The sequence below is a fragment of the Fundulus heteroclitus genome, chromosome 3 (genome assembly GCF_011125445.2).
Source record: "Fundulus heteroclitus isolate FHET01 chromosome 3, MU-UCD_Fhet_4.1, whole genome shotgun sequence".
In the NCBI taxonomy this organism is placed as follows: Eukaryota; Metazoa; Chordata; class Actinopteri; order Cyprinodontiformes; family Fundulidae; genus Fundulus; species Fundulus heteroclitus.
Window position 1 is genome coordinate 42,637,551 of NC_046363.1, and position 25,307 is coordinate 42,662,857.

General features: G+C 43.2%; 2 protein-coding genes across 2 annotated transcripts; both read left to right on the plus strand.

Moving 5' to 3' along the window:
• The first annotated feature begins 727 nt into the window (after nucleotides 1–727).
• On the plus strand, nucleotides 728–14,368 carry tp53inp1 (tumor protein p53 inducible nuclear protein 1). The gene is made up of 4 exons (XM_012876697.3): nucleotides 728–770; nucleotides 4,317–4,692; nucleotides 8,873–9,374; nucleotides 10,002–14,368. The coding sequence occupies exons 2-4, from the start codon at nucleotides 4,566–4,568 to the stop codon at nucleotides 10,228–10,230; spliced, it is 858 nt and encodes a 285-aa protein (XP_012732151.2). The 5' UTR covers nucleotides 728–770; nucleotides 4,317–4,565; the 3' UTR covers nucleotides 10,231–14,368.
• A 1,983-nt stretch (nucleotides 14,369–16,351) lies between these two features.
• Nucleotides 16,352–24,611, plus strand: ccne2 (cyclin E2). Its single transcript, XM_012876693.3, has 12 exons — nucleotides 16,352–16,748; nucleotides 18,575–18,611; nucleotides 19,324–19,405; nucleotides 19,489–19,542; nucleotides 20,050–20,192; nucleotides 20,528–20,663; nucleotides 20,764–20,910; nucleotides 21,021–21,116; nucleotides 21,210–21,344; nucleotides 21,423–21,534; nucleotides 21,640–21,797; nucleotides 23,568–24,611. Exons 2-12 carry the CDS (start codon nucleotides 18,598–18,600, stop codon nucleotides 23,676–23,678), a joined length of 1,188 nt encoding a protein of 395 aa, XP_012732147.1. The 5' UTR covers nucleotides 16,352–16,748; nucleotides 18,575–18,597; the 3' UTR covers nucleotides 23,679–24,611.
• Nucleotides 24,612–25,307: the final 696 nt, after the last annotated feature.

Below are 25,307 nucleotides of genomic sequence, written 5' to 3' on the forward strand. Positions count from 1 at the left end.
CCCTTTTGAGGTTTTCCAGCGTTTCCCAGGGAGCTTACTTGATAAAACAGACCCTGAACACACCGATGAGGCTGGGTTCTCTCCAGGATGCCCCCATAATGAGCCAGCGGCCCGGTTTCCTGCTGTACCCGGTGCTCAGACACCCATTTGGGGCATACTTGTTGTGTGGATAACGCTATTAGGGTTTACAGATGTGTTGCGTAAGCTAGAAGTCAGCGTTGCAGTGCGGCACAAACACCAGTGTAATATGTTGGGTGGATGCTAATGACAGAGGAAGCCCGGCAGCCTGACCCGGACGCGGGTCTGTTTATGTAACATTTGCCTGTTTTCGGCAGGGAAAGCCACATTTCAGGCCCGCGACCTTTGCCCGGTCATGTTCTGTCTCTTTAAATGGAAGGGAGGAGGCAGGGTCACGTGGGGTGGTGACAGCCAGTGCAGCGCGCCTTGATAGGCCGATCCGCTCCTGGCCCGGCCCCTTTGATAGGCCGTCCCCGGTGACGTCACGGCGATCAGCTGTTGAGCTCCACAACAACAACAAAAGAAGTCGCAGCGCAGCGACGGAGGAGGAAACGGGTCTGAAAAGAGAAAAAGGCGATCAGGCTCACTGTGACTCTCCATGTACAGCCCGTGAATTTAACATTTTTATACGTTATTTCTTCCGCGAAGAAACCTCAAGTTTTTCTATTTTTCGAAAAGTAACGAATCTACCTCCGTTTTAAGGATTTTTTTTTTTTTGCCGTCGTTTACATCTCCTCCTCCTTCAGCCGCAGGTGGGTTCTTTGTTTTCCTCCTGAAGAACATTAACGGCTCTGCTGCCCTTTTATGCTTATGTTAAATGTATTTTTATGTGCATTATGCACGGTACACGTCTCCTAATGAAGCTAATCCGATTTATTCACGTATTCTTTTTTTGTTTTTTGTTTATTTTTGTTTTATTCTTCTGTAACATCGCGGTCCCGATTAGCACTATCTGATTAAGAATAAGAAAACAACGATTGTTACTGCTTCTTACGTCTGTCATTTGATTGTTTTGGGTGTTTTGTTGTCGTGGAAAACATTTTTATTATATGATTCAGAAGATTAAAACGCTTGTATAAGGCGGTCCAGCCCTGAGAGTATAGAATTACAATCTCCTCCTCCTCTTCCTCTTGTTTAAGCATGAAAAAGCGTCTGTGCTCGCACGGAGCCTGCAGACTGGCTGGCAAATCACATTAGCAGGAACCGGGAGCCAGTTTGTTCTGCAGCACACAGAAAAAAAGAAAATAAAACCGTAATTATAGACATACCCATGTAGAAATTTTATTTTTGTGTGTGATGCAACAGAAAACTTTCTTTTTTTTGCAGCCTTCTAGTAATAGCCTGCTGGTAACATGTTCAAACAGCATGCAGCACTAGTCAAAAGAAAAGGTTATCATTAATATAATGTTTCTAGTTTGAGTTTGACTGGGGTTGAAGCAATGGACAGGCTCTAAATCCCTGTTTGTAACTAAAACATGCCTAATCTGTGTTTTATCCCCCCCTCTATCCCTGATTATTGGACATCCATGGTTCATTAATCCCTGCAGCCTAATGTAGAGTCATCAGATTGACAGATTTGGACACCCTAAAGGGCCTCCATCTGCATATTATGAATATATAATGCCGGGTCAGATGCGATGAAATCAACCAGGATAAAAGCCAGTCGAACAATTTTAGAAAATTGACCAGTCAGACAACAAAACCGGTGTGATGGTTGTAGTCAGTAGACTCATTTTAGTATATTTTAGATTAAAATGGAGCTGCTTTCAGGGGGTGGATAAGTGCAGGGGGTGAAACAGGAGCAAGGAGGGGATTATCGGCCCGCTGTTGAGGATGGCGACTGATTTAAAACCTTTGTTTGTTCGCCAGTCGTTGTTGAAACGCGGCTCACGTTCGATTTCATTAACAGCTGGGAAATACGAGCACGAAGGGGAGTCCTTTAACGCACCACAGCCGATCCACATAACAGCGGAGATAAATGGGACGTTTGATGTTTAAAGTTGTTAACCGGCTGATATTAGCTGAGCATTCAAGACGCTTTTGCCTCGTCGGTACTCTTACCAGGGTACCCCCCCCCCCCCCCGTTGACATAACCCGATGATGCATTCAATGACCCCTCGTACAATAGAATATCGAGAGAAATGGGAACAAAAACTTTTCAACACACACCAGGCGTTTTCAGTTGGTTTTATTGTTTGGGTTGATTTCTTTAGACGATACAGCTGACCAAACTCCTGTCAGTTTTATACTGATGTGTATTTGTAAAATGAAACAAATATGATTATCTGTTAATTTATGCACAGTTTTGATGAATAGCTAATAGAGCAGATACTTGTCAGTTGAAACGTTTTTATTTTATGTTTTGAACGTAGATTTTTCAGTTAATAACAAAGTCAAACTGATTTTCCGGCATCAGGGAACCTTAGAGGATTATTAAAATGTGAATAATTTTTGAGGTATTTCATTATAGATGAAGGGAATAGCAGGAGGGGTAACATCAGCTCGACTCAACATCAGCTTGGATTTATGATCATTCACTCAGCCTCCTAGAGGCTTATATTGATTCCAGTCCATGTTTATGCCAGAAAGTAACTAAAAGAAAACTTTTTTTTGTAAGTGTTTATATGAGCAGCGAGGCTCACTGCCCAGGGCGCCATGGTTTAGGGGACACCATCAACACTTGGAACAAGAATGTTACCTTTATTTGGCCAAACATTTTTTTTTATTTCTTGCACGCACTGTACGAAATATGGCTGGATAATTATGGCTTATAAAGTTTGCACACAGTTCCATGCTAAGTTAAAGGGCTATTTCTAATTAACTAAGAATTAATTAAGAATTAAACTGGTCAAATGTGAACTGGCTTGTTCTAAATTGTTCAGATATTCGGAAAGCTCTGGTGTTGCTGTATATGTATACCTATTTATTTATTTATTTATTCATTTATTTATTTATTAATCATTTCATCAAATGGCCCCAAAATATTTTGTTAGCCCTTATTACTTTAGCTTTAGAGGCAAAATAAAAAAGGGACATGGACACTTTATTCATTTGTGTGATGTGTATATATATATATATATATATATATATATATATATATATATATATATATATATATATATATATATATATATATAAAAATACAGATCAGCATTTTTATATATATATATATATATATATATATAAAAATACAGATCAGCATTTTTACTGCTAGGCAGGCAGAAGGTGTACGTTTGAGCAAAGTATTTTTTTGAGCAAAGTTTTTCAGGTAAAAGCTGCACACTGAGACATAAGCATGAGTTAAGAGGACAGGTGTCGCATTGTCCTGTTAAATCCACCAGCGCTTTGCCACTGGGTGTCATTACCCCGACAGCTGCAGTGGTACACAGGTCCACTGATCACTTTTCATATCGTCTACTTTCCCGACATGAAGTCCAGAGCTCAGGCTGCCGGCCAGCTGTGCCTGCGTGTCCTCTGAGGACACTGCAGCTCTTCATGTCCCAGCGACTATAAAAGACGCAGACAGAGGAGCTCCTCTGTGTTTGCTTCCATCAGATGCCTCCCAGCTGCTGCTCGCATCCATCTGCCCTGACAGCACATACATGGTGAAGCGCTCTGTGGCCTGATGCGTGTTTATAGACAGGCAAATAGTCCAGTTAATCAGGTCTTTGTGTGCGTCTCCTTAACATCCTCCCTGCAAACGTCATGTAGGTGCAATGAGGGATGGATTCTGGGCAGAGAAAGACGGCGTCTGTAAATGTTCATAAGCTAAAGTTAACACTGACTCAACTCATGCAAACCCTGGTCATGGAAAAATGAATCATCTGCTGATTTTGTTTGTTATTCCCTCAGATTAAACCAGAAACAGAACTCACAGAAGAAGAAGAATGTCTTTACCTTCACTTTTTTCACGACAGGGAAAATCCTGGCAGACATTAAGGCTTCAGAGGCACCGCAGGGCCAAGTGTCTACAGTATATAGAGTTTGCTCTGAAGCTGATAGGGTTACGGGTAATTTAATAATTACTTGGCAAGCTGCAGAGAGTCTCTGCTCTCATAATCCCTACCTGACCCATATTTGATGTGTGAACAAAACCCTCTCATGCTTTTTTTTTAAAATAAAGCTCCTCCAGCCTCTGTCTTAGTTTCGGTTCTTGACTTTGGAGAATGTTTAGGCTACCCTGTTCCACCATTTTGACATTTTAACAAACAGGAACATATTCGCCACGGCTGATTTAAATTGTAATTAAGATACTGTTTGGTTATAATCTTGATGTAATCTGTTTTTTTTTTTTTCAGGGCTCTTTCTCTACTTTTGCACTCGTGGAGACCTGACGTGGAGCCATGTCCAGCATGTCTCCGCTGGCCCTCAGATGATCTCTGACCACGCCCTACTGATGCACTTTAGCACCTTTCTGGAGCCTTCAACTCGCTGCGTATTCTGCAGCTGATGACCAAAAAGACCGCCCCGTCTCCCCCCCGTCGCCCAGAGCTACGCGCCTCCCTCACCTCCTCCCTCAGCCTCACGCGCCTTCCGGACCCCCTGAGATGTTCCACCGGTTCGCTAGCACCCTGTTTGGAGACGGTGGAGACGAGCTGAGTGGACGCGGCCGGCCGGGAGACGCCACAGAGGAAGAGGAGGAGGACGAAGACTGGATACTAGTCGACTACCTGGGTAAATCTGATGCACACTAAATATGCTTTCTTCCTAATAGGAATGGGTAGGACACACTGATGTAGAGGTCAGAGGTTTCAAAACCTAATGCATTTGAGCTCAGAAATAGTCAAAATTCACATGGAGACTCAAACCACTTTCATTAGTAAACTGGTTGAAAGACAATTGGTGAACTGCAAGATTTTTAGCCAACAACAAGCTTGTGGCTTGATTCGGGCTGGATATTTGACCTCTGCTGTTGGCAGAATGGGAAGGGTTAATTTAAACATTCAACTTTAAAGCATATTCCACTAACTTCCAACACAGTTAATGTTCAGGAGTTTAGTGCTAGCCTGCCTTATGTATTGGCAGTAGAGGAGCTGACAGCTGGAGCATACGTCTTATAATTGTGGCCAAATAGCTCAATCTTTCCTTCATCTTTGCAGACGTTTGCCTCAGCAAACATTTGTCCTGTCTATGTGGGCAGCTGTAAGTTCCTGGGCGGGAGGCGGGGGACAGCCTGGACAGGTCACCAGCCCACCACAGGGCAAACAGTGCACACCTAAGGGCAATTTAGAGAAACCGATCGACCTGACAGGTTTTTTAGACTGTGGGGGGAAGCCGGAGTACCAGGAGAGAACACAGAGGTGCACTGGGAGAACTTGCAGACTCCTTGCAGAGGGTTTCAGGCTGGGATTCAAACCCAAGACCTTCTTCTTGCAAGGCAACAGCGCTACCACTGTGCAGCTTTTTGACCAATTTTGAGGGCTTTGGAATAATGTAATCCAGGTCAACATTAAAATCGGCATAACATGTAAAATCCATTTTCTGGAATTCCGAATCCGCCATTTTTAGTTTTTCTGCCGTGATTTTGTTGTCCAAGCTAAAGGACGCCGTAGCTACTGGGTTGATAAGTGAAAAGCCCTGCGACCTGGATGGGGGTGGGGGGTGTGTGAAGTGCCTCCTTTGCATTTAAAGAGACGGCACCGAAATGAGTTGTTCTCAGACACACCTCAGATCTGAAAGAGGAGCAACAATAACGAGGAATGCAGACCAAAGCTCTGCAGTTCCACTTTCTATAGACCTCATCTGAATGACTTAAATGTGAAAAGGAAGGCATTTTAGAGCTTTGTGTCCCTTTTCAAGCTTCCGGAAAGCCCGTGCCTGAACACTGCTGCGAATGTGAGGAATTTGCATTCAAGAGATCCCCAGCTGGAACCATTGTAGATGTTTGCCGATGGCTACAAAAAGAGTGTGTTCAGTTTGGATCATGCTAACAAACATTTAAACAAAGTACACATGAGGGTGTGTGTGTGAGTATGAGCCTGTAAATCTAATTTAATCATGTATGGATTAGAGAAAAGCCACAGCAAATTCACAGTTGCTGAATCATTTTTTTTTTTTTTTTTTTTTTTTTTATCGAAGGGTGTTCTTGTACAATTATTCCAAAAGGATGGCTAAAATGCATCAATAAAAGCCCAAAATGAGTGAGATTCGATGAGATTTATCCTCATAATAAGTAGGGCTGGACGATAATTCAATAACAATATATATCAATGATAGCAAAAAGGGTCAATAAAAAGTTCAATAGTATAAAAGTTTTCCTTCCTTTTACATTCTAGCCATGTAGGTTAATATTACAGTCATTACATCCTCCCAACCAATCACAACGCAGACCCAGGAACCAAGCTCCGCCCCCTTCAAAGAGTTCAGAGCACAGGTTCTTCTTTATTTTTTAAAAACTTCCCATTTTGGTAAAAAGTTGGTTGAGTAAAGGGTTAAGTTTGAATTCAGTGTTTGTGTCTTTATGTAAAAATAGGTTGCTAAGCAACAGCATAAAATGGCCAGGGCTGCACTTTAAATATGTTTTTAATTTGTTGATAATTATCGATATCAACCAATATGATTTCTATTTTACCAATGTTTTTTTTCTGTATCGTCCAGCCCTAATAATAAGTGTATGTACTGAACACAGTGCAGCTATTTGTCATTAACTGTCTGCAGCATTCAGGATCGTCTGGAAACCTTCAATTAGTCTTAAACGTAAATCACACACGCTGAAGGTTAAAATTCAGCGGACACTTTCAAACGATTCAAAAGTCCAGTCACGTAGGGCACTGGTTCTGTGATAAAAGAGAGGTTGTGGGCAAGATTCCTTTTATGTGCAGGAAGAAAATGATCCGACGCGGAGCAGCAGGCTGGAGATTAACTTTAGCGTTTTGGAACGGCGGGTAGAACTCCGGCCCAGTTTCCAGGGCCGGCCGAGACAGGCAGCGAGAAGTTGGACAAGTCACACGCGCTTTATAGGGCAACGTGCCGCGCCACGGCCTAGACAAGTCTCCGATTCTGCAGCCGTGGGAATATTTGAGGCCGGGTGGGGGTGAGAAGGGTACTTGGCATCGGGAATTTAATGGAGGAGTCGACCTGTAAACGGGCCAGACAAAAGCATCCAAGGAAGCAAATGAGGTAAAAATAGATTAAGCCAGTGGAGGTGAGCATGTACGGTTTCTGAGCTGCCTCTGACGCCCTTCCCTGGTTTTATAGGTTAAAAGTCAAAGTTTTGTAGGACTTTTCATGAGCCATATTGATTAGTGTCCCTGCAGCGCCTTCCTGAGTGTTCCCACACCTTAAGCCTTTCCACGTTTTGCAGCAATAAGACCACCGGCGTTAATGTCATTTATGTGATGGTCTCTAAAGTGCTCTGAAGTTTGTGGTTTTAACCTGACAATATGTGGAAAAATACTTCAGTTCATGCAAGAGCCATTGAACTTTTCAAATTAATTTCTTTTTGCACCATTATTGCAACATTCTTCTGCACATTTTTTTTTATCCTGCACTGTTACATTCTTATCACTGCTGCACTCTATGTTGTAATGTTATTTTATTTCAACTGCAGTCTCATTGCACTGCCGTAAGCTGTATGCCATGAAATTTAGTTTTGAATGCACTCTGTGCGTACAAAACGACAATAAAGTTTGTCAGAGTCTAAGTCAAGAGTAGCTTTTAAGCATAGGAGAGTGATAACGGCACGTTTTTAAAGGTGCAGGTTGGTGCAGCTTTGTGCTTTTATCTCCATTTATGTGCAGTTAGTTCTTCGTCTGACAGAAACCTGCAGACTGAGCATCAGTGTGTTTGCAGAGGAGAATGATGGGTAGGCGGGTTCGTCCATGATGATCTCGTTAACCCGGCACACACGGGTGGCTTCAGAAGACGAAGATTGTGCCGTCGTTGAGAGAAAATGGTCTGAGTCAGCACTCTGCAGCCTCTCTGTCCTGTTGTGGGTAAAAACACGGCTGCCCGTATGAACTCTCAGCAGTGGCGACCATCAAACACTCGCATGCATGCATTGTGCATGTGGAAGCATGCATTGTGCATGTGGAAGCATGCACAGCGGAGGCCAACCGGGGTCATGGTGGGGCCGTGCCGTAATGGTGCGTTTGTGTGTCCGTTATTTACAGTCCTCACTTGAGCGCGGGGTGAAAATAGCCTCTCCAGAAACGGAACCAGCCTCAGACTGAGACATCTGCCTCACCGACGGTTATTTTTAACATTCTGTCTGCTTGCGTTAGATCATGTTTCCACTTCGCAGCTTCCTGATTCGTAGTGGATCATTAAAACGCTGGAGCAGGGCAGAAACGAGGCTGCTCCCCCGATCCACAGCTTCTGGCAAGCTTTGCCCGGTTCTGGGTTAAACGTCTTGCCGTGGAGGATGTCGATGCGTTTGCAGGTGCTTTCAGAGCACAGGAATGCTCAGTCAGGGGGTTATTTGGGCTGCAGCTTGTGGAGGAAACATGGATGACATGTTTTTGGAGGAGGAAGCCGCTCTCAGAGTCTGGGACAGGTTTAGCAGGTCTTAGCTGGCTTTGCCCTCCAACAGAGACTTGCTCAGGTTGTGGTTTCAGGGCGGAGATGTTGGTCTGTGCGACTTTCACAATGATTGTTTACATCAGGAGGAGCGTCAGCTGCAGCACAGGAGGCGTGCAGCGCCCCCTGCTGGAAGATCTGTGTAGTTTCACCCTTAGGTTAAAGGCTCCCTGAACAAACACAGTTTAATCATTTAATGTCATTAATGTAAGTTTACATTTACAAACAGAAAGTTAGCTGATGTTGTTGTTAAAATAGACGTTTTTATTCTATAGCCAGCAGGAAATGGGAATTTTACTGAAGGTTTATGTGAAATAACCCGGCCTCCTCTCTGCAGCTGACGCTTGCTCCGGCCATCGTGGCGACGGCCTCTCTGCCTCCGCTGTCAGCCCACATGAAGACGAGGAGGAAGAGGACCTGGTAATGGTCCCTTCTCCGATGGCCAGCCCCGCCGTCCGCTACCCCTCCTGCACCTCCCTCAACTCCACGGCCGACACCGACCTGGACGGCGGCGCCGAGGATGACGAAGACGAGGAGGAGGAGGAGGAGGAGGAGGGAGGATTCCTGCGTCTGGACGCCTGCTCTCTGGAGGAGAGCTGGTTCGTCACCCCCCCGCCCTGCTTCACCGGCCATGGCGGGCAGCCGGTGCTCCTGGAGACCAGCCCGCTGGAGAACCTCCTGATCGAGCACCCCAGCATGTCCGTCTACGCCCACCGCAGCCCGCCGCGGCTCGCCATCGACCGGGAAACGGACTTCCGGTCTGGCAACGCGTCTGCAAGCCAAACGGCTGCAGGTGGGAAAGAGAAGGCCAGACCCACGCTGGAAGGACCTCGTCACAGGTGAAGATCTGAAAGCTCTGAAGGCTTTTTATGATGTTTGATGGGTTTGGTGCGCCGCTCAAGCGTTTAAAGCCCTTTGTGCTTTATCTCAGGCCACAACAGGGAGCGTCACCGTCCTCTTCAACTTTAGATGCTCTTTAACGAGCTTCTGCAGAGCAGGATCATATGCTGAGGAGGCATCTAGGTGCTCTGGAGGACTGGATGATTACCGAGGGTAGAAAAGGGAGTTTGTTTTGCTTTACTCAGGCAGTCTGAGGCCGTTTTAGACACGGGCGTAAAGTCAACACTTTAACGTGTGACTCGGCTGCTATAATTGGTAGGAAGCTCTCACAAACAGACGTGTCTGTTTTGGATGAAAGTTGGTGATTACGTCCATTGGGTTCCTGTGGCTTCTCTGGGTCCAGATGACGATAACCAATAATTTACAACATGAGGAATTTTCTGTTCTAAAGTTCTGAAAGGTGAGGCTTGATGGCCTCACAGGGGGGATAATTTACATTTAAGTTAAGAATAAAAAAGAAGGAATTAAAGTTTGACTTTTGTGAGCTTTGTGGAAACAGATATAATCAAACTTTTAAGCCTACCTCTGTCAGTCAGCTCATCCGCTCTCTGTTGTCATTTCTGCAGACCAGAGGTGGCCGTCGTGCAGCGCCGCTCCAGCCTGCACTCCACCTGCTACGCCGCGGCGCTCTCCGCCCACCCGGGACTCCTGCAGCCGCGGCCGGGTAACGCCGCCCAGCGCACCCAGCTGCTGTCCCGTAAGGCCCTGCGGCGCCTCAACCTGCTGCGCCCCGCCAAGGCCGGCACCCTCCACCTGCACCTGCACCAGCCCAGCCAGAGGCACCTCAACTTCTGAGGAGCCCGCGCTCCCCTCCGTCATTGTTGATCTCAGTTTTTTAACACCGGCCAATCCCAAACTCCCACTTCCTTTTCTGTCTTATTACTAAGAAACAAACACCAGCAAGCAGCCGGTGAAATCACCGGTCCCGGGTCAGCCTTCTGATCCGTTACGTAACATTACTGGATCTGACTTTTTTTTTATTCTATTTGGTCCCGTGGCCAGTAAACACCTCCCGTTCTCACCATCTCCCCCCCCCCAGCAAACGGTCCCCTTTCTGACTACTTTATACGTAATCACCGAGAGAAACGGGGGTCAAAGTGACTCCCTCTTCTTCTCGCTTTCTTTTGTTCTATGCCGGCGACTTAATGTGTAGAAGCAACGCTGTAGGTCACTTTATTCAGAGGCAGGTTCCCAGCGTGGCAGGACGGTCCGGTGGTGTCACTTCAGGGACTCGCAGGGTGAGGCTCGGTTGCCTGAAAACCTTCTGGGCAACTTGGTCGAGGCAGCAGGAGACGTTGCAGATCCTAAATCACTTGAACGCGTACGATGCAGCAGCACCGTGCTCCAGCTCAACCCGCGCAGTACCGTTAGGATGAGTTCAGACAGTTTGGGTACAGGAAAACTAATCCTCGACGGAGCATTTCCACTCGTTTTTATTCAACACTATTATCAGAAGTAACATTTTTTTTTTCTTCAGCTGTTCTTTTACAACGAGGCGAGATGTATTTAATCGCTGGAGTATTGGCGTAAAACAATTTGAGCTCCTGTTTGAAATTCTCTTGAAGTGCAATACTAAATTACCGGGTTTTTAAACATTTACCACTATGTCGTGTTTTTTCCCGTGTGAAGAGATGCATCAATCTGACTTTTGTGACCGATTTCCGGATTTTGTCAAATATTGACTTGCTGATAACGATTTTCTCTCAAAAGAACTATGAGATTTTCTTCTAATTAATATCGAGAGCAGAGGCGATGTCTGAGAGAGCAGCCCCTTAAAAAAAAAAAAGACTTCAGGATGTTAAAACAAAGACAAAATGATGGAGTTTACGTTTACGACTCTTTGATATTTTATAATAAGCATTGTTAGTTGAAACGGCAGTCTCCGTGTGCGTTCCCTAGAAAACGATACTCAGAGGTTTTCAGCATTCATGAATCCGGCGTGTAAAGCACGCATCCATGCAGAGACTATCAGTCAAACGGTTAACGCACAGACACTTTGCTGCGACGCATTCAGCCTTCCCGGTATCTTCCTCAACTCTTGTTCTCTCTCACAGCGGGAATGAACCAGGGGGTTTCCTCTGTGTGTCTCGACGCATCTCCACATGACTCCAGCAATTCGCAGAAAATCCGGTTTCCCTTAAGATGGCGTTTCTGTGCTTCTTCCTCTCGCATCGTTTTCGACCCGCTCACTCAAACTGAAAGAGACCGCCTGGTTCTTCTCTCAGTAACAGCGTCCTCTCTGAAGGGTGTGGATGCCCCCCCTGCCTTTGGCACACTCGCTGATCGAGTTTCTGAGCGGTCAGCGGCGGTCAAGATGAGAATCAGCTGATTTCTCTGTGTATTTTTAATATTTTCTTTTCTTGCTGGATTAGAAACGAAAAAAAAATAAAGAATTTGAACAGGACTTTTACTGTATACTCTGCATTTAATAAACCTAAAGTAAATCCAGACATTAGGATGTTAAATTTACAGGTTGTCCCGTGAAACTGTGGACAGTTGTAACTGAAAACTGAGAAACAAAACAGAGAGTTCAAACAAAGTTAGCCTGTACTGTAGCCTCTTTCCTTTTCACTCTGTTAGAGATTATCACATTTTCACTCACTTGATCTCAGGTTTCCTCTCTGTTCCACATTCTGAAGACACTCTAGTTGCAATGCAAGCATCTGATTTATCTGTGCGACAGCCTTTTTAGAAGAATTTGCTGCAGTTAGAAACCTTCAGCACCACTAATCTCGCTCAGTTCAGGGCTTCCTGCTGTGCCAACCGAACCTGCTTCTGACTTTAAATTCTGTACTTTTCACCGTATTTTTTTGAAAGAAAAAAAAAAACAGTTAAAATGACTGTGTTGAATATCACTAAATGCCTTGTTTTAATGGTAGCTTTGAGTGGAATAGAAATGTAAAAGAAAAAAAAACATGTATGGAAAAAAAACCTTCCAAATTAGTTGTTTTTAAAAGAGAAAAAAAAATTACATATCAGTATGAAGTTGTACGCATCTATGGATTCTTGCTTTGGTATGTTTGGTTACGAGTGTGCTGTCTGTTGCATGGTTGTAATGTTTGTAAAATGACGTTGGAAAAAGGAGAAAATAATGGAAAAGGACTTGTTTTTCTTCACGTTTGTTCCGAAATAAATCTGCAGTCCACTTCTCAGGGTCACAACCAATCACATTTTACACTTTAGGAAAATGCAGATTTATTTGACGACTGGTGATTCTTTTAACAAATAATTGCCTGTTAGGTTAGTGTCTCGAAGGCTTCATTCAGTCCTGGGTTTGTGAAAACAAACCGTCGCCTGTTTTTTGGGAATCAATCAAGACACAGAGATGCAAATGTGTTTTTTTTTTGTTTTTGTTTTCCAGGCTTGGTTTTAGAAATGTACTTAATGTTTGTTTAGCCGTTCTAATTTCTAAGCTACAATAGTTACATTTTGTTCAGCTGATATTTAAACCAAAAAGAAGTAGCGGCAATCTGTAATCTTTCACTACTGTTTATACTTATGTTCTTTCTTTCTTTTTTTTTTTTTTTACGTTTATTGAAATGTTTGTGAAGCGCTCTTGGCTGAAACAGCAGACGGTTTTATGGTTTGATGTGTTGCTGTAAGGAAAGTTAAGACCAGACTGAGCTCCCGCACTGCAGAAAGAAACATTTATTATTCAAAGTGACGTATGGAAGGCTATTATTGCCAAACCATGTGAGTTAAAGTCGTTTTGTTATTCCCATAACTAAGTTAAAAAGAAAGAAATTGTCAGATTCTCCATGTTTCAAGTTTAATAAAAATGTATTTTCTTCTTATTCGTTTAAATTGGCAGCATCTTTTGCCTTTGCGGCTTATCATTTTTAAAAAAAACTTTTTTGTGTGTTTTTTTTTGCATCTTCTGGGTGCAAATAAATGGCTCTAACGTAACAATTTTAAAAATCGTATGTAAAATGTTTAATTCGGGTAAATGAATAAACCTTTTGCAGTGTGGCGAAGGATCGATGGTTGTGATTATAGAGTCGTAGCAACGTTTGTTCAGTGTCTGTGTGGTTGGGTGTAAATATTACAGCTTTGTCTTTAACCTACCTTTACTTGTCTTTTAGAGCTGCGCTGTCTAACTCTTAACTTCTCAACACGTTGGGTTCGCTCTTAGTGTTATGTTGTATTGCTGCGATACTTTTGAAGAAGACAAAGTTAAAGAAAGAAGGGACGTGAGTCAATGTTAAAGGCTCCACCTGCTGACAGAAGCCTGAAGTGTTTTATGTGTGTTTTTATCTTTATTTCATCTTTAACTACCAAACTAACAGGGATTTCTAGTATTTTTGTTCAATGCCTTGAAAATTTGTGGATCACGTGCCTTCCAGGTTGAAATGTCGTAACGACAATGCATCGATGAAGAACTTGAACTCTTTTCTTTTTTTTTTTTATTGTTCTGATTGGACGTAATGGATAAAAACACACCAACAGACATCAGAAACGAACTATGCACCACTCTGAAGAAGCTTCGGCTCTCGCTGCCTCCATCCGCCCCCCCCTCAGTACAACGTCTCCCCATGACTCAACAAACCAGACAGAATGATAATGTAGCAAAACAGTTTTTTTTCTCTCTTCTGTTATTTTAAGTGTGCAAAATATCTTGTGGCATTTTTTTTATGTTTCGCCAAGTGTTAGACATGTTTGTTTTTTGTGTAGTTTACTGGAATAATACAGCACTTTGCCAAAAAGAAAAAAAAAATGTGTAGGAATTTTAGGAAGTGGCGTTTTATTTATCGATATAACTGTAATCCTTCTTTGTATGTGTAACAGATCAATTTGCTTCATTCTGATGTCAGAAACATAAAACAACATTGCTGATAATAATAATAATAAAAAAAGTGGGGTCATCTGTTTTTGAACTGTGATCGTTAATACACGTGATCTCTTATTAGCCGACAATAAATGTTTTCATACACAAGTTTTTGTCTCTGATCCTTTTTCTTAATCTTCTCTCTGGTTCAGATTCAGGGGTTTAACCTTTTACAGCCACAGTCTGACTTGGGAACTGAAAGCTGGACTTTATCCATGTTGTTTAGGAAATTAAATCAGTCATAACTGAGAGATACTTTCCTTTTGGCTGAATCTTGCTGTCACTGATACTCCTTTATAGCTCTGTTAATCCAATCACAACTATCTGCTTCTGCCCTCTATCTTGTCTTGAAACAATACATTCTGATCCCTATAGAATTCAAGCGTTTCATAGCCTTTCAAATTAGATCAAGTGGAAATTTGAAAATGTCTTAGTAAATAAAGCCACTCTGCTGGACTCTACAGTAGAACAACCATTAATGGTTTTGCTTGCTGCTAGTCTAACTATAAAGTTGTGGGAATGTTTGTCATTTTACTTTCATTTATAAAAGCCTATTGTGAAGGTTAAACCGGAAAAAATTCTTCTGCATCATCGGCTAATTTCAAATCATATGGGATAAGGTGCCTTGCAAAAAACATTTTTAGGCCTTGAGCTTTTAGTTATTTTAGTACAGGAAGCTGCAATCCAAAAAAGCTTTAAAAAAGAACAACAGGACATCTGAAGAGCTTTCTAAGCTAGTGAGGGAGACGTTCCAAGCTGTTTGGGATGTGCCCTTCTTAATTTCACATGCAGATTGACTGAGCATCGTCAGTGCCGTTGTTAGCCAGGTTCACTGAGAGATGTTTGGTCCTACGTGAAAAGCCTTGTTCTGAAAACGACGGGCCGTCAGAAAGCCGAAATCTGAGACCTCCTCCTCTGTTTAGAGTGGTTTTTCTCTTATAATGTAAATGGCTTTCTTCATCCATGTTGCATCCACACGTTGTGTGCCTCTTCCCTGAGGTGTAGTTGCACAGCTGAGCCTTGTCCCGAGGAGCTGGTTCTGTCATTTTTGTGGAGAGGTTGTTTAGTTTCTCCAACATAGAGGTCAGAATATTCCTCCCTGCGGTATATGCAGTTCAACGCAGCGAGGAATGTCCCCTAAACTAAACACCAATGATTGTCAGTTGTTTTCCAGATGAAAATATGAAAAGTGGGATGTGCATATCCATACACTGGGCCCACCTGAGTCAGTACTGAGCATGTAGAAACACTGCAATTACAATCACAAGTCTTTTTTCAATGTATGCCCAGTTTTGCACATCGGGCTGAGATTTTGGCCAATTCTTCAGGTTTAGTTATATTGGATGTGGCTGTGGGTTTAGTTCAAAGCATCTTAGCTCTCAGTAGGTCAAGAAAAGTTGGACTACAAACTTAATCTAATGATGTTCCAGTGAACTAGAACAGTTTGAATTAAACATCAACATTCAGAGGTAACTCTTAACAAATATGTTTTTAATCTTTAGTTCCAACATTTTACAATCTTCAGGTAGTGTATTCCAGATAAGTGGAGTATAAGAACTAAATGCTACTTCACTGTGTTTAGTTCTAGCTCTGTAGGGTAGACTTGAGCCTCTGGAAATGTATGTTTGGAGACTGCTATCTGACTTTTTGACTTGAAAACGTGTCTATTAGCTCCTAAGTACTACTGCATGAGTTAAGCCTCTCAGTGATTATTGCTAATCAGTGAAAAACAAATTTAGAAAATAAAAAACAAATAAAAATCTGTGTGCATTCTGAGCCAGTGTCTGTCTGTCTGTCTATCTATAAACCTGTTTAAGGTTTATATATATATATATATATATATATATATATATATATATATATATATATATATATATATATAAGGTTTCTATATAAGAAAAGTTGTCTGACTCCCAGCTTCTGTTTGACAGCAGCCCCACGTGCTCAATCTGTTTACATTCTGCACATGGAGCACGCGGCTGTCGCGCGCGCCCTCTGATTGGCTTGACGTCACGTCGATTCCTCCCACAGGCGGGGCCCTGGGTGCGGAAGCAGCTTTTGTACCGCTCTAAAAACTAACATATCTCCGCCAAACACGTACAACGTCGCTTCCGTCTCGTGTCTGCGGATTCTTCGGGGACACCCGCGTCGTAAAAGTTCAACCGCGATGAACGGAAAGTCCGATTTACTTGAAAAACCGTCGCCGCGTTTCGGTGGCCGTTAGAAACCGACGTAGGCGCGAGCGAAACACGACCAAACGGTCCTCCGGGTCGTTTTTAGGTCGTTAAGCGTCGACGCAAAGAAGCGGGGACCCGTTATTACCGACTCGGTGCTGCTCGTTTGCAAAAATCACGACTCAGATTCGACCGTTTAGCGCGTTTGTGCGAACCGGGAAGGAGCATGCGCACTGGCGCCCACAGACAGATGCGGATATAAGGATTGGCGCCGGCGCCACAGCTGATGCATTCATTCATTCTTCGTTGAGGAGGTAAGACCCCAGAGCCTCTGAGCAGGTTTACTCATATAATTACACGGTTATGGAGTCGCAACTATAACCAAATGAATCGTAACTCATTTTTAGGCGGTTTTAGTTGAAGGTTTAGCAGAGAATTTTTAAACATTTTTACAACAATGTCCGGTGACTTTCTTTCAGGCCAGGAGGGAAACTTCTCTTCGTGCAGTTTTAACTCCAGCTTTGCTGCATTAAACGGGCTTCTTAGTTCTTATTGCATCTGCTCTGTACCTGCTGGGTTTTCTGGGTTTTATCCTGAAAGCACAGCTTGTTCAACGTCGAGCTTTGGTTTAGTTTGTCTGTACTAAGCGCTCAAGTTGTGCATTTGCATATTAAAAAATAAGTTTTTTCTGCGTGTGATCTGATCGATCAGCAGTCAGTTTAAATAAAAAAGGATATTCTGGTGTTTCAGGCCAGAGCTGCTGATCACTAGTTTATCTGTATTTCTGGGTTAATCGGGCATTGTTGACCTAGTTAGCCGCGTACAGTAGCTGCCCTCCACAGGTTAGCCCCGCGTTTGGCTCCACTTCTGCTCTTTTTTTTTGGCGCTGCTCGGCTTATAAAACGCCTCCTGTTCGGCCGTGTGGTTCCTGGAGCCCATTCCCGCCTGTCCGGTAACCGCTCCCGGCTGATAAAAGCCCCCCTAGCCGGTCTCATGTGGCCCGTTTTCCCTCGCAGACTTTGGGGGTAGTTTCGGAGAGGCAGGGCTCAAATCCTCCCGCTTCTGCGTCGCAGAAATTGGCGCGTCTTTGAGTTTCAAACCCGTGAAAAACTCCGCAGTTTTGCCGTTTCACCGACCAGAACCACGCAGAACCGGTTCAGAGACGAGCTCGTCACCCTTAAAGCCGGAGATATTGTGTGAAAATGTTGTATTTAGGAGGGTTTTTTTTGTCTGAAATGGAGGGAGAAGCCAGCCCCCCTTCTTCTGGGCAGCACCATGATGGCTCACAGATCCTGCGTGGAGTTTCGCTCCTTTTTCTGCTCTTTTTAGTTACTTGTCCGTGTTTTTGCGTGACCAGGAGAGCCTCACCGTGTCCCCCTGTGCCCATTCGGCCGGCTTTGGTGTCCTTCTGGCGGATTGTTTAGCTGGTTATTGTGGGATCTCTGGGGATCACAAGCTAGCTCTGCTGTTTCCCAGTTAGCCACAGACTGCACAGCAGCTTCAGTCTGAACTAGTTCACTTAGTTTTATCTCCTAAAACCTTTTTTCCTGCTCCATCAAGAGTTCCCAAAGACAATCTTTGCTTTTTGTTTCATTAATCTAATTATTTTAGGCCAGTTTATCCTTTAGCCGCCTTATCAGTGGCTCAAGATGCACCAATCAATTACCTGCTGATATTAATTTTCTGTTCATCTTTCTGCTCCCATTTTATTTCCTAAGCACCAAAAATGGTTCAGGAGAATAAAAATTAACAAGGAAGTAGGTTGAACTCCAACATATAGTTGAGTTACGCGATTATCTCCATTTATAAATCGAACCATGTGCCCCTAACCTCTTTTCTGATTCTCATTAAACTCAACATGCAGTAAAACATTTATATGATGCATGTACACCTAAAATCTAGGCCGTTTCTTAGTTTTGATGCATTTTTAATATTTTAGTTTAGTTTTTTTTTTTTTTTTTTTTTTAGTTTTGGGATACAAAACTAATGGGATTGCCTGTTATGTAAGAAAGATGTTTCAATACTTTTCGTTGTTAGGATCTCTGCCCATTAAGATCCTAATTTTATATCCGGTAGTTTCTGTATATGTTCCTACAACTACTACCAAATGCTAATTGTCTTTTTTTGTTTCTCTTTCCAGAAGAGCCATAACCAGTCAGCACCATGTCTAGACGCAGGTAAGCAGCTGAATGTTGGGTTTTAACTTTAAGGCTGGGCGATGTGGCTTGAACATGAGATCTCTGATTTTTATTGTACCAAATCTAATTAATGTATTATCTATTTATTTTCCCCTCCTTCTCTTCTTTATGTCACAATGAGAAATTAAAGAAAAAAAAAACAAGATGGCCGCACCACCATTGTAAACAGTGGAGGTTTAACTAAGTGTTTGCTGCTGGTGGTTTTACACAATGAGCTGAGAACAGGCTTCACTTCTCTGGTGTAACTTCAAACTAACTTACAGAAATAAGAGTAAATGAGTAATTAAATGTCTCGTATTATGAGTTTAAAAGGTTTCCTCTTTACAACATCCAGCATTGCTGCTATTCTCTCCATGGAAGCCCAATGAGCGCTTTGGCGACATATAATCCTGATGTATTGTTTTCTCTCCTAAAAATTAAATCTTAAAATATTGTGAATCCGAATTAATCAATTTTATTTATTCATTTTTTTTTTCGCCGGCCCGTAGTTAACTTCTGACTTTTTTGGGTGATTAGGTGATCTGCAGAACTGCGTGCTTCACCAATACATACCACTTTGCTTTTCATTTTTAAACCCATAAAGGAAAATCTGAATATGTCTTCAGGATTTAAATTCTGAGTGTTGGTAATTTTATGCATGTGACTTGAGGAGAACCCAAAAAAAAAGAAATATTGTTTTTTTTTGTTGCAGTGGTCGCCTCACGGTTCAAGTCAGGGATTCAAACATAGTCGAGCCAACCGTCAGAGAACCACTGAAGAAAAGAAAGTCTGAGGTACGTCTTGTGTTTATTTGTGATTACATCTGGTTAATAATCACATGTTGAGGATTTATCTAACTCTCCACCGTCTTCCTCAGGCTACTAAGGAGAAACTACAACCTGCGACCAAGAAGCAGAGCTATGAAATACAGGTCGGTGTCCCACGTCCTCCGCTCAGATGATTGTGTGTTTATAGCTGATAAGAGCGCTGCCCAGGAGGTTATCTTTATTTCTGTAGCGCCCTCTCCCCGTCAGTTAACTGCTTTAGTTTTTTTTTTTAGTATATAGTGAAGTACCTTTTTTAATTTAGACATTTTAGGTTTTATTTTGTTGCAACAAAGTCTGTTGGAGGGAATATGTTTAGAGCTTGGAGATAAGCGGTGGTGCTGCAGTACTGCCTCTTAGCCAGAAGGTGTCGCTGTTTGTCAGAAAATCTACTGAGTCCTGGTGGGTTTGGACTTGACCCACTGCTAAACGGGGTTTCCCTGTTAATTAAAGCGCAGTTAAAAAAAAAATAAATAAAGTATGAGACTGAAAGTCATTATCTTGATGCTTCTGGACATTAAAAAAACCCAAACGTGTCGGGTCAGTTTCAGTTTCTGCCTTGATGTCTCCACCTGAGTGTGTGTTTAACGTTCTCGGCGTTCCTGCTCTTCCAGAAGTGTTGGTCGGAGGACGGAGCGAGTCCTTGCATTCTCATCGAGACGCCCCACAAAGAGCTGGAGCCCTCAGACCCGTCCGGCTTCAAGCAGTACCGATTCAAGAACCTCTTCATCAAGGCCTCCCCCATCCCCCGCCTCAGGTAACCGAGCTTTTTACACATCAATGAAGCGCCCTTAAACAGACCGCTCCACCCCGCTGGTATGTTTAAGGACAGCGGTGACATGCAGGAGTAGTTTAACCTTTAAAGCCGTATCTGTTTAAGTGGTCCTGAGCTAAAATGGTCTCTTAAACATCCCCTTATTATTCTTTTAGTCAAGATGCAGAAATGCAGTGACAGTTTTATGGGATATGACTTACATTCTTCTGGTTATGTTGCTAAAATCTGTCGGCCAGAAGCTGCTGTGACCGTCCTCCGGTTGATCGTGGCTCATTTTTAACTCTAAAAGTCGTGGTTGTTGTTGCTTCCTCCTCCAGCTGGGCGAGTTCGGACGACGTCTGGATAAAGATGCTCAACAAGGAGCTGAAGTACGTTCACGACAACAGCTACCTGCAGCGGCACCCCAAGCTGCAGCCCAGGATGAGGGCCATCCTGCTGGACTGGCTGCTGGAGGTACGCGCCGAGCCGGAGTTTAATCCCACCTCTGGGTTCATCGTTTGTGTCTCATGTGTTCCCTAAAGGGTTAACGTCTGTGTTTGTTTCGTCTGTACAGGTGAGTGAGGTGTACAGCCTCCACAGGCAGACGGCGTACCTGGCCCAGGACTACTTTGACCGCTTCATGCTGACTCAGGAGAACGTCAGCGAGCACAACCTGCAGCTCATTGGCGTCACCGCGCTCTTCATCGCCTCCAAGATAGAGGTGAGGCTTTTCCCCGCCGCGTAAATGTTGTTTTTTTTTTTGTTTTTTTTTTATGGAGCGTTTTCTGCCATCTTACTAAGCTGCTACCTCCTCCTTTCCTCTCTGACCAGGAAATCTATCCCCCTAAAATCTTTGAGTTCGCCTACATCACCGACGGAGCCTGTGACATGTGGGACATCCAGCGCACAGAGCTGCACATCTTAAAGGTACGGTGTCTGTTCTGTCTGCCCGCCTCCTGAGGGACGGCTTGTTTCTCTGCGTGGCCTCACTCTGCTCCGTACCCCCCCCACCCCGGGCAGGCGTTGGACTGGAACCTGTGTCCAGAGACCCCCATCTCCTGGCTGAAGCTGTACGTTCAGGTGGAAGCCCAGAAGGACGGCGAGAACTTCCTGGAGCCGCAGTTTTCTCAGGAGACGTACATCCAGATCACACAGGTAGCGTCCCGCCTGCTCCACGGTCTGCGTGAGGAGAAGGGAAGGCTCAGCCGCTGACCTCTGACCTCTGTCTTACAGCTGCTGGACCTGTGCATGATCGACATCGGGTCTTTGGATCACAGCTACAGCGTTCTTGCTGCCGCCGCCTTCTGTCACTTCTCTACTTTTGACGTGGTCCATAAGGTCTCAGGTAGGTCCTCTCTGCTTCACTCTGCGTGTTTCGTTGCTCCGGTTCACGGCGAGCCTTAAACGAGCCGATGGTTGGTTGTTGGTTAACGTGCGCTGTGCCTTGCAGGCCTGACGTGGGAGAGCGTGTTCCCCTGCTACCAGTGGATGAGTCCCTTCATGGCCACGCTGCGCTCTGAAGACAAGCCTCAGCTCAAGAACTTCCCCAAAGTGAAATCTGATGACCGGCACAACATCCAGACACACGTGGCCTACCTGGACCTGCTGGTGAGGAAAAACGCTCATTTAGCAGTGGATTATTTATTTTTATTACAAAGTCAATTAAAAAACATAATTCTATTCATACCTTTTTATTCTACTCTAGGTCAAATTAAACTCTTAGTCCACAAATGGACAATAAAAGTAATCACACATTCATAGAGTAGAAATACCTTTACTGTCCCACAGTGGGGAACTTCAGGTGTGATGGGTGCAAAGACACATTGCAATAAAAAACAAAAAGAAAACGCAATTTTTGTCTATGTAACAGTTAATGGATCAAACGCGTCCTTTAGGTGTTGGTAATTATGTTTAAAGTGGGTTTGCTCCACATGGAAGGGAAGAAAGTTAAAGCAGTGAGATATTCTAATTTTATTAGTAGTTTTAGAGTTTATATAATCATACTTTTTACCAGCAACCTTCAGGAATCTCACCACATTAAGTACCAGTCAAACCGTTTAATACATGGACTGGTTTGTTGGTTGCACTTTGTTCAACAAGGATTGATGTTGAACTCAAATAAAATCTATTCTCTTGAATGATAATATTCTGATCAATAAAGTTAAATTTCTTGTTTACAGACATTATTATCAGGCCATTTTTGTTGCTCATGGTTATAATGCAGAGAAAAGTCTAAATTAAATCGCAATTATGGTTGAACTATATCACAATATTTATTTTTATTTTTATTGATCTCTGTGCTGCTTTTTCTCCACACTCGGCGTCCATGTATCAGCATGCTAGGCTATCGTTAGCGTTAGCCGCCTGGCCGGAACACAATGCGCTGAATAAATGAACAATGTAACGAAGAATCAAGGCAGATCATTTTGCCTCCATTAATTTCACGAGCCGAAGTCCTTGAATCGTGACAGTCCGATATTTTTGCTACGTCGGCCGATGCGTGCAGCGCCTACATCTCCCTGATGGAGAGTCTCTCACTGTGAGCGGGAGAGAACAGCAGTGTCTGTTTCTAAGAACCCACGTCTGATCCCCAGCTGCAGTACGTATCCACAGTCTGGCAGCCTTAGCACCGGGCACAGTGACCAGATATAAACAGATGTGGCGCCATCTACTGACAGTATCATAGAACTTGATTAATTAATAATCAACCGAGACCGAGCCTGACCCTCTGCATTTACTCACATCAGTCAACTGTGCGTCACATCTGAGCCTCGGCAGGTTTAGCGTCTGATTCAGTGAACACCAACGTTCAGACTGGATTCCCAGAGACATTCCAGACTTTTTTATCTTGGAATCATAAAGTTTTATTTTTATAGCTTTTTCCACTGGATTTTGGACCTTTTCTTTGTTTCGCTGGGAGATGCTAATAGTCGTTAGCCGCTTCCTTGTTTTATCCCCTGCTGCACTTGCTCAGTAAGTACTTCCGTTAAAATCGTAAATAAAGATGAAAGGCTTTGTTTTTGCTCAATTTCTTGGTAAATGAAGCATAAAACACCTTAATAATAACTAATATGATAATCTTACATAAAAACTTTGTATGCAACCAGAGTGAGCGACTGATGTATAAATAAATAAAGTCAAATAACGTGGCTATGCACCTTTTTTTTAAAACTTTTGAGGCTGTTGACTCTTTAGAAAGTTTTTAACAAGGAGTTTTTTTTTTTTTTTTTTTTTTTTTTTTTTATTTCCACCAGCAACCTAATTAAACTATTCCTCCTTTTAGAATATACTTATAAAACGATCTGAATGTCTTTAAAAGCAGGAAATTTTAGTTGTTAACCAGTTGGTAACAATGTTTTTGTTTCCCTCATCCTGCAGAGAAAAGCTCAGGAGCGTCAAATCGACGGCCCTGAATGTCACCTTTCACCTGTAGCGCTGGGAAAGATGCTGACCCCGCCCAGCAGCACAGAGAAATCAGCCGGTCCATGATTTGGGGGGGGGGACCCGCGGGACACACTACCTCTCTTCAGGACAACGTGGCGTGGCGGACAGCTGCTCAGGCGACTCTGAGCGCGGCGCTGAGCGGGGAAACGGCGTCTGGCTGTTTTTAACACTAAGCTCCGACTTCCTGGCAGCTGTAACCAGACGAGGAGCCGGTGATCTATGAGTGGTTTATTTTGTTTTTATTTCAAGTATTAAATATGGTTTTAAGCACCAGCAGCTGTATTGATAAAGCAGTTTTCATCTGATGTGGTAGCGCGCCTTTTTAAAAAAACGAACTCTACTCTTTATGAAACATCATCGCCTCAGAAGAACACGGCTGGGTTTGTGAAGTCGGAGCATTTCAGAACCACCAGAACCATAGGAATCATTTATGGTGTCCTTTGGGTGTCTGCTGCACCTCGTCTGCTTGGAGCTAAATGTTTTTTAATTTTCTATAACTGTTGCCATGTGGTTGCAACCGTTTGTTACGTTCCTGGGGAAAACTTGACATTTGTGCAAACTTTTATGCTTTTTTGATTTTTCTTTGCTTGTATTTATTAATAGGCCTTAGTCAGTAAAGGAAAAATGTTCTTGTACTCGCTGCCAAAGGCAAACAGGTGTTGGAGTTTTTTACTCCAGAACGTCTGTAAATGTAAGGCTCAGCATGAAATGTTGTACATAAGGATGCCTTTAGTGCCTTTTTTTTTTTTTTTGAGAAAAATCTGAACAAGAACTCAAGTTAAGCTGGAGCGAGCCAAAAAAAAAAAACGTGGAAATCCAACAAACCTGTGACTGTAAACCTCCAGAGTGAACACATAAACCATGTGAACTGTGTATAAATGTTGAAGAATGAAATGAATGTAAGTTTTTGTATATACAGCAATTTAAAATCTGTAATTTTCTTTTATATTAATGTTTTAATTAAAATGAGGAAGCTTGTTTTGGTCTCTTTTCATTTTTATTTTAGTCTGCACAGATTAACAGGGTGTGGATGGTGGATGGTGTCTGCAGAGCTCCATGTGGTCAGTTTAGTGAATTTAAAAGTTTCTGACTAGAAACTTTTTTTTTTTTTTTTTTTTTTTATGAATTCAGTGCAGAAGAAACTTTGAGTTTTTTTTTATTTATTTTTTTATTAAACAATGGCTCATGAATAAAATCCCACTTCACAAACAGAACGGTGTGGAGATGGAGCTTCCTTTCCACTTCCTGATATTTCCAGGCGATCTGTGCTCTGCTGGCTTTCTTGCTCGTGCGCCAAAGAAGTATTTCAGACAGAGGTGACCCGGATAAATAAAAGTTAATGTTATATGACTAAAAGTTGCACTTTTTTTCCCCTGAATCAGCCAAAGAAGATCCCCTTCCTGGTGAAACACATTTTAAAAGTCCAGTAATTTAGCGTCTTGGTTCCTCTGATTTGCAGCAGCAGAGATTCTGTTTGTCTGCCCAGACACACATATAGGGTGTAGTTTACCACATAAACCCCCCCACCCCCTCAGAGTGAGAGTGTTGTGATGGCCTGGTTTTATTTCTGAAAGCATGCATTCACGTTAACGCAGAGCTTCGATCCCCACACGGCCTACAGGTCCTCAGAGGGTTAGTAAACTAGCCTTTGCAGTCTGTCTGGAGAGGGCGCTT

Coding starts and splice junctions, on each gene's coding strand:
- tp53inp1 (XM_012876697.3), top strand. CDS start 4,566: ATGTTCCACCGGTTCGCTAGCACCCTGTTTGGAGACGGTGGAGACGAG. Junction 4,693..8,872: donor GATACTAGTCGACTACCTGG/GTAAATCTGATG, acceptor TCCTCTCTGCAG/CTGACGCTTGCTCCGGCCAT. Junction 9,375..10,001: donor CTGGAAGGACCTCGTCACAG/GTGAAGATCTGA, acceptor TCATTTCTGCAG/ACCAGAGGTGGCCGTCGTGC.
- ccne2 (XM_012876693.3), top strand. Junction 21,345..21,422: donor CGTACATCCAGATCACACAG/GTAGCGTCCCGC, acceptor TCTGTCTTACAG/CTGCTGGACCTGTGCATGAT. Junction 21,798..23,567: donor TGGCCTACCTGGACCTGCTG/GTGAGGAAAAAC, acceptor CTCATCCTGCAG/AGAAAAGCTCAGGAGCGTCA.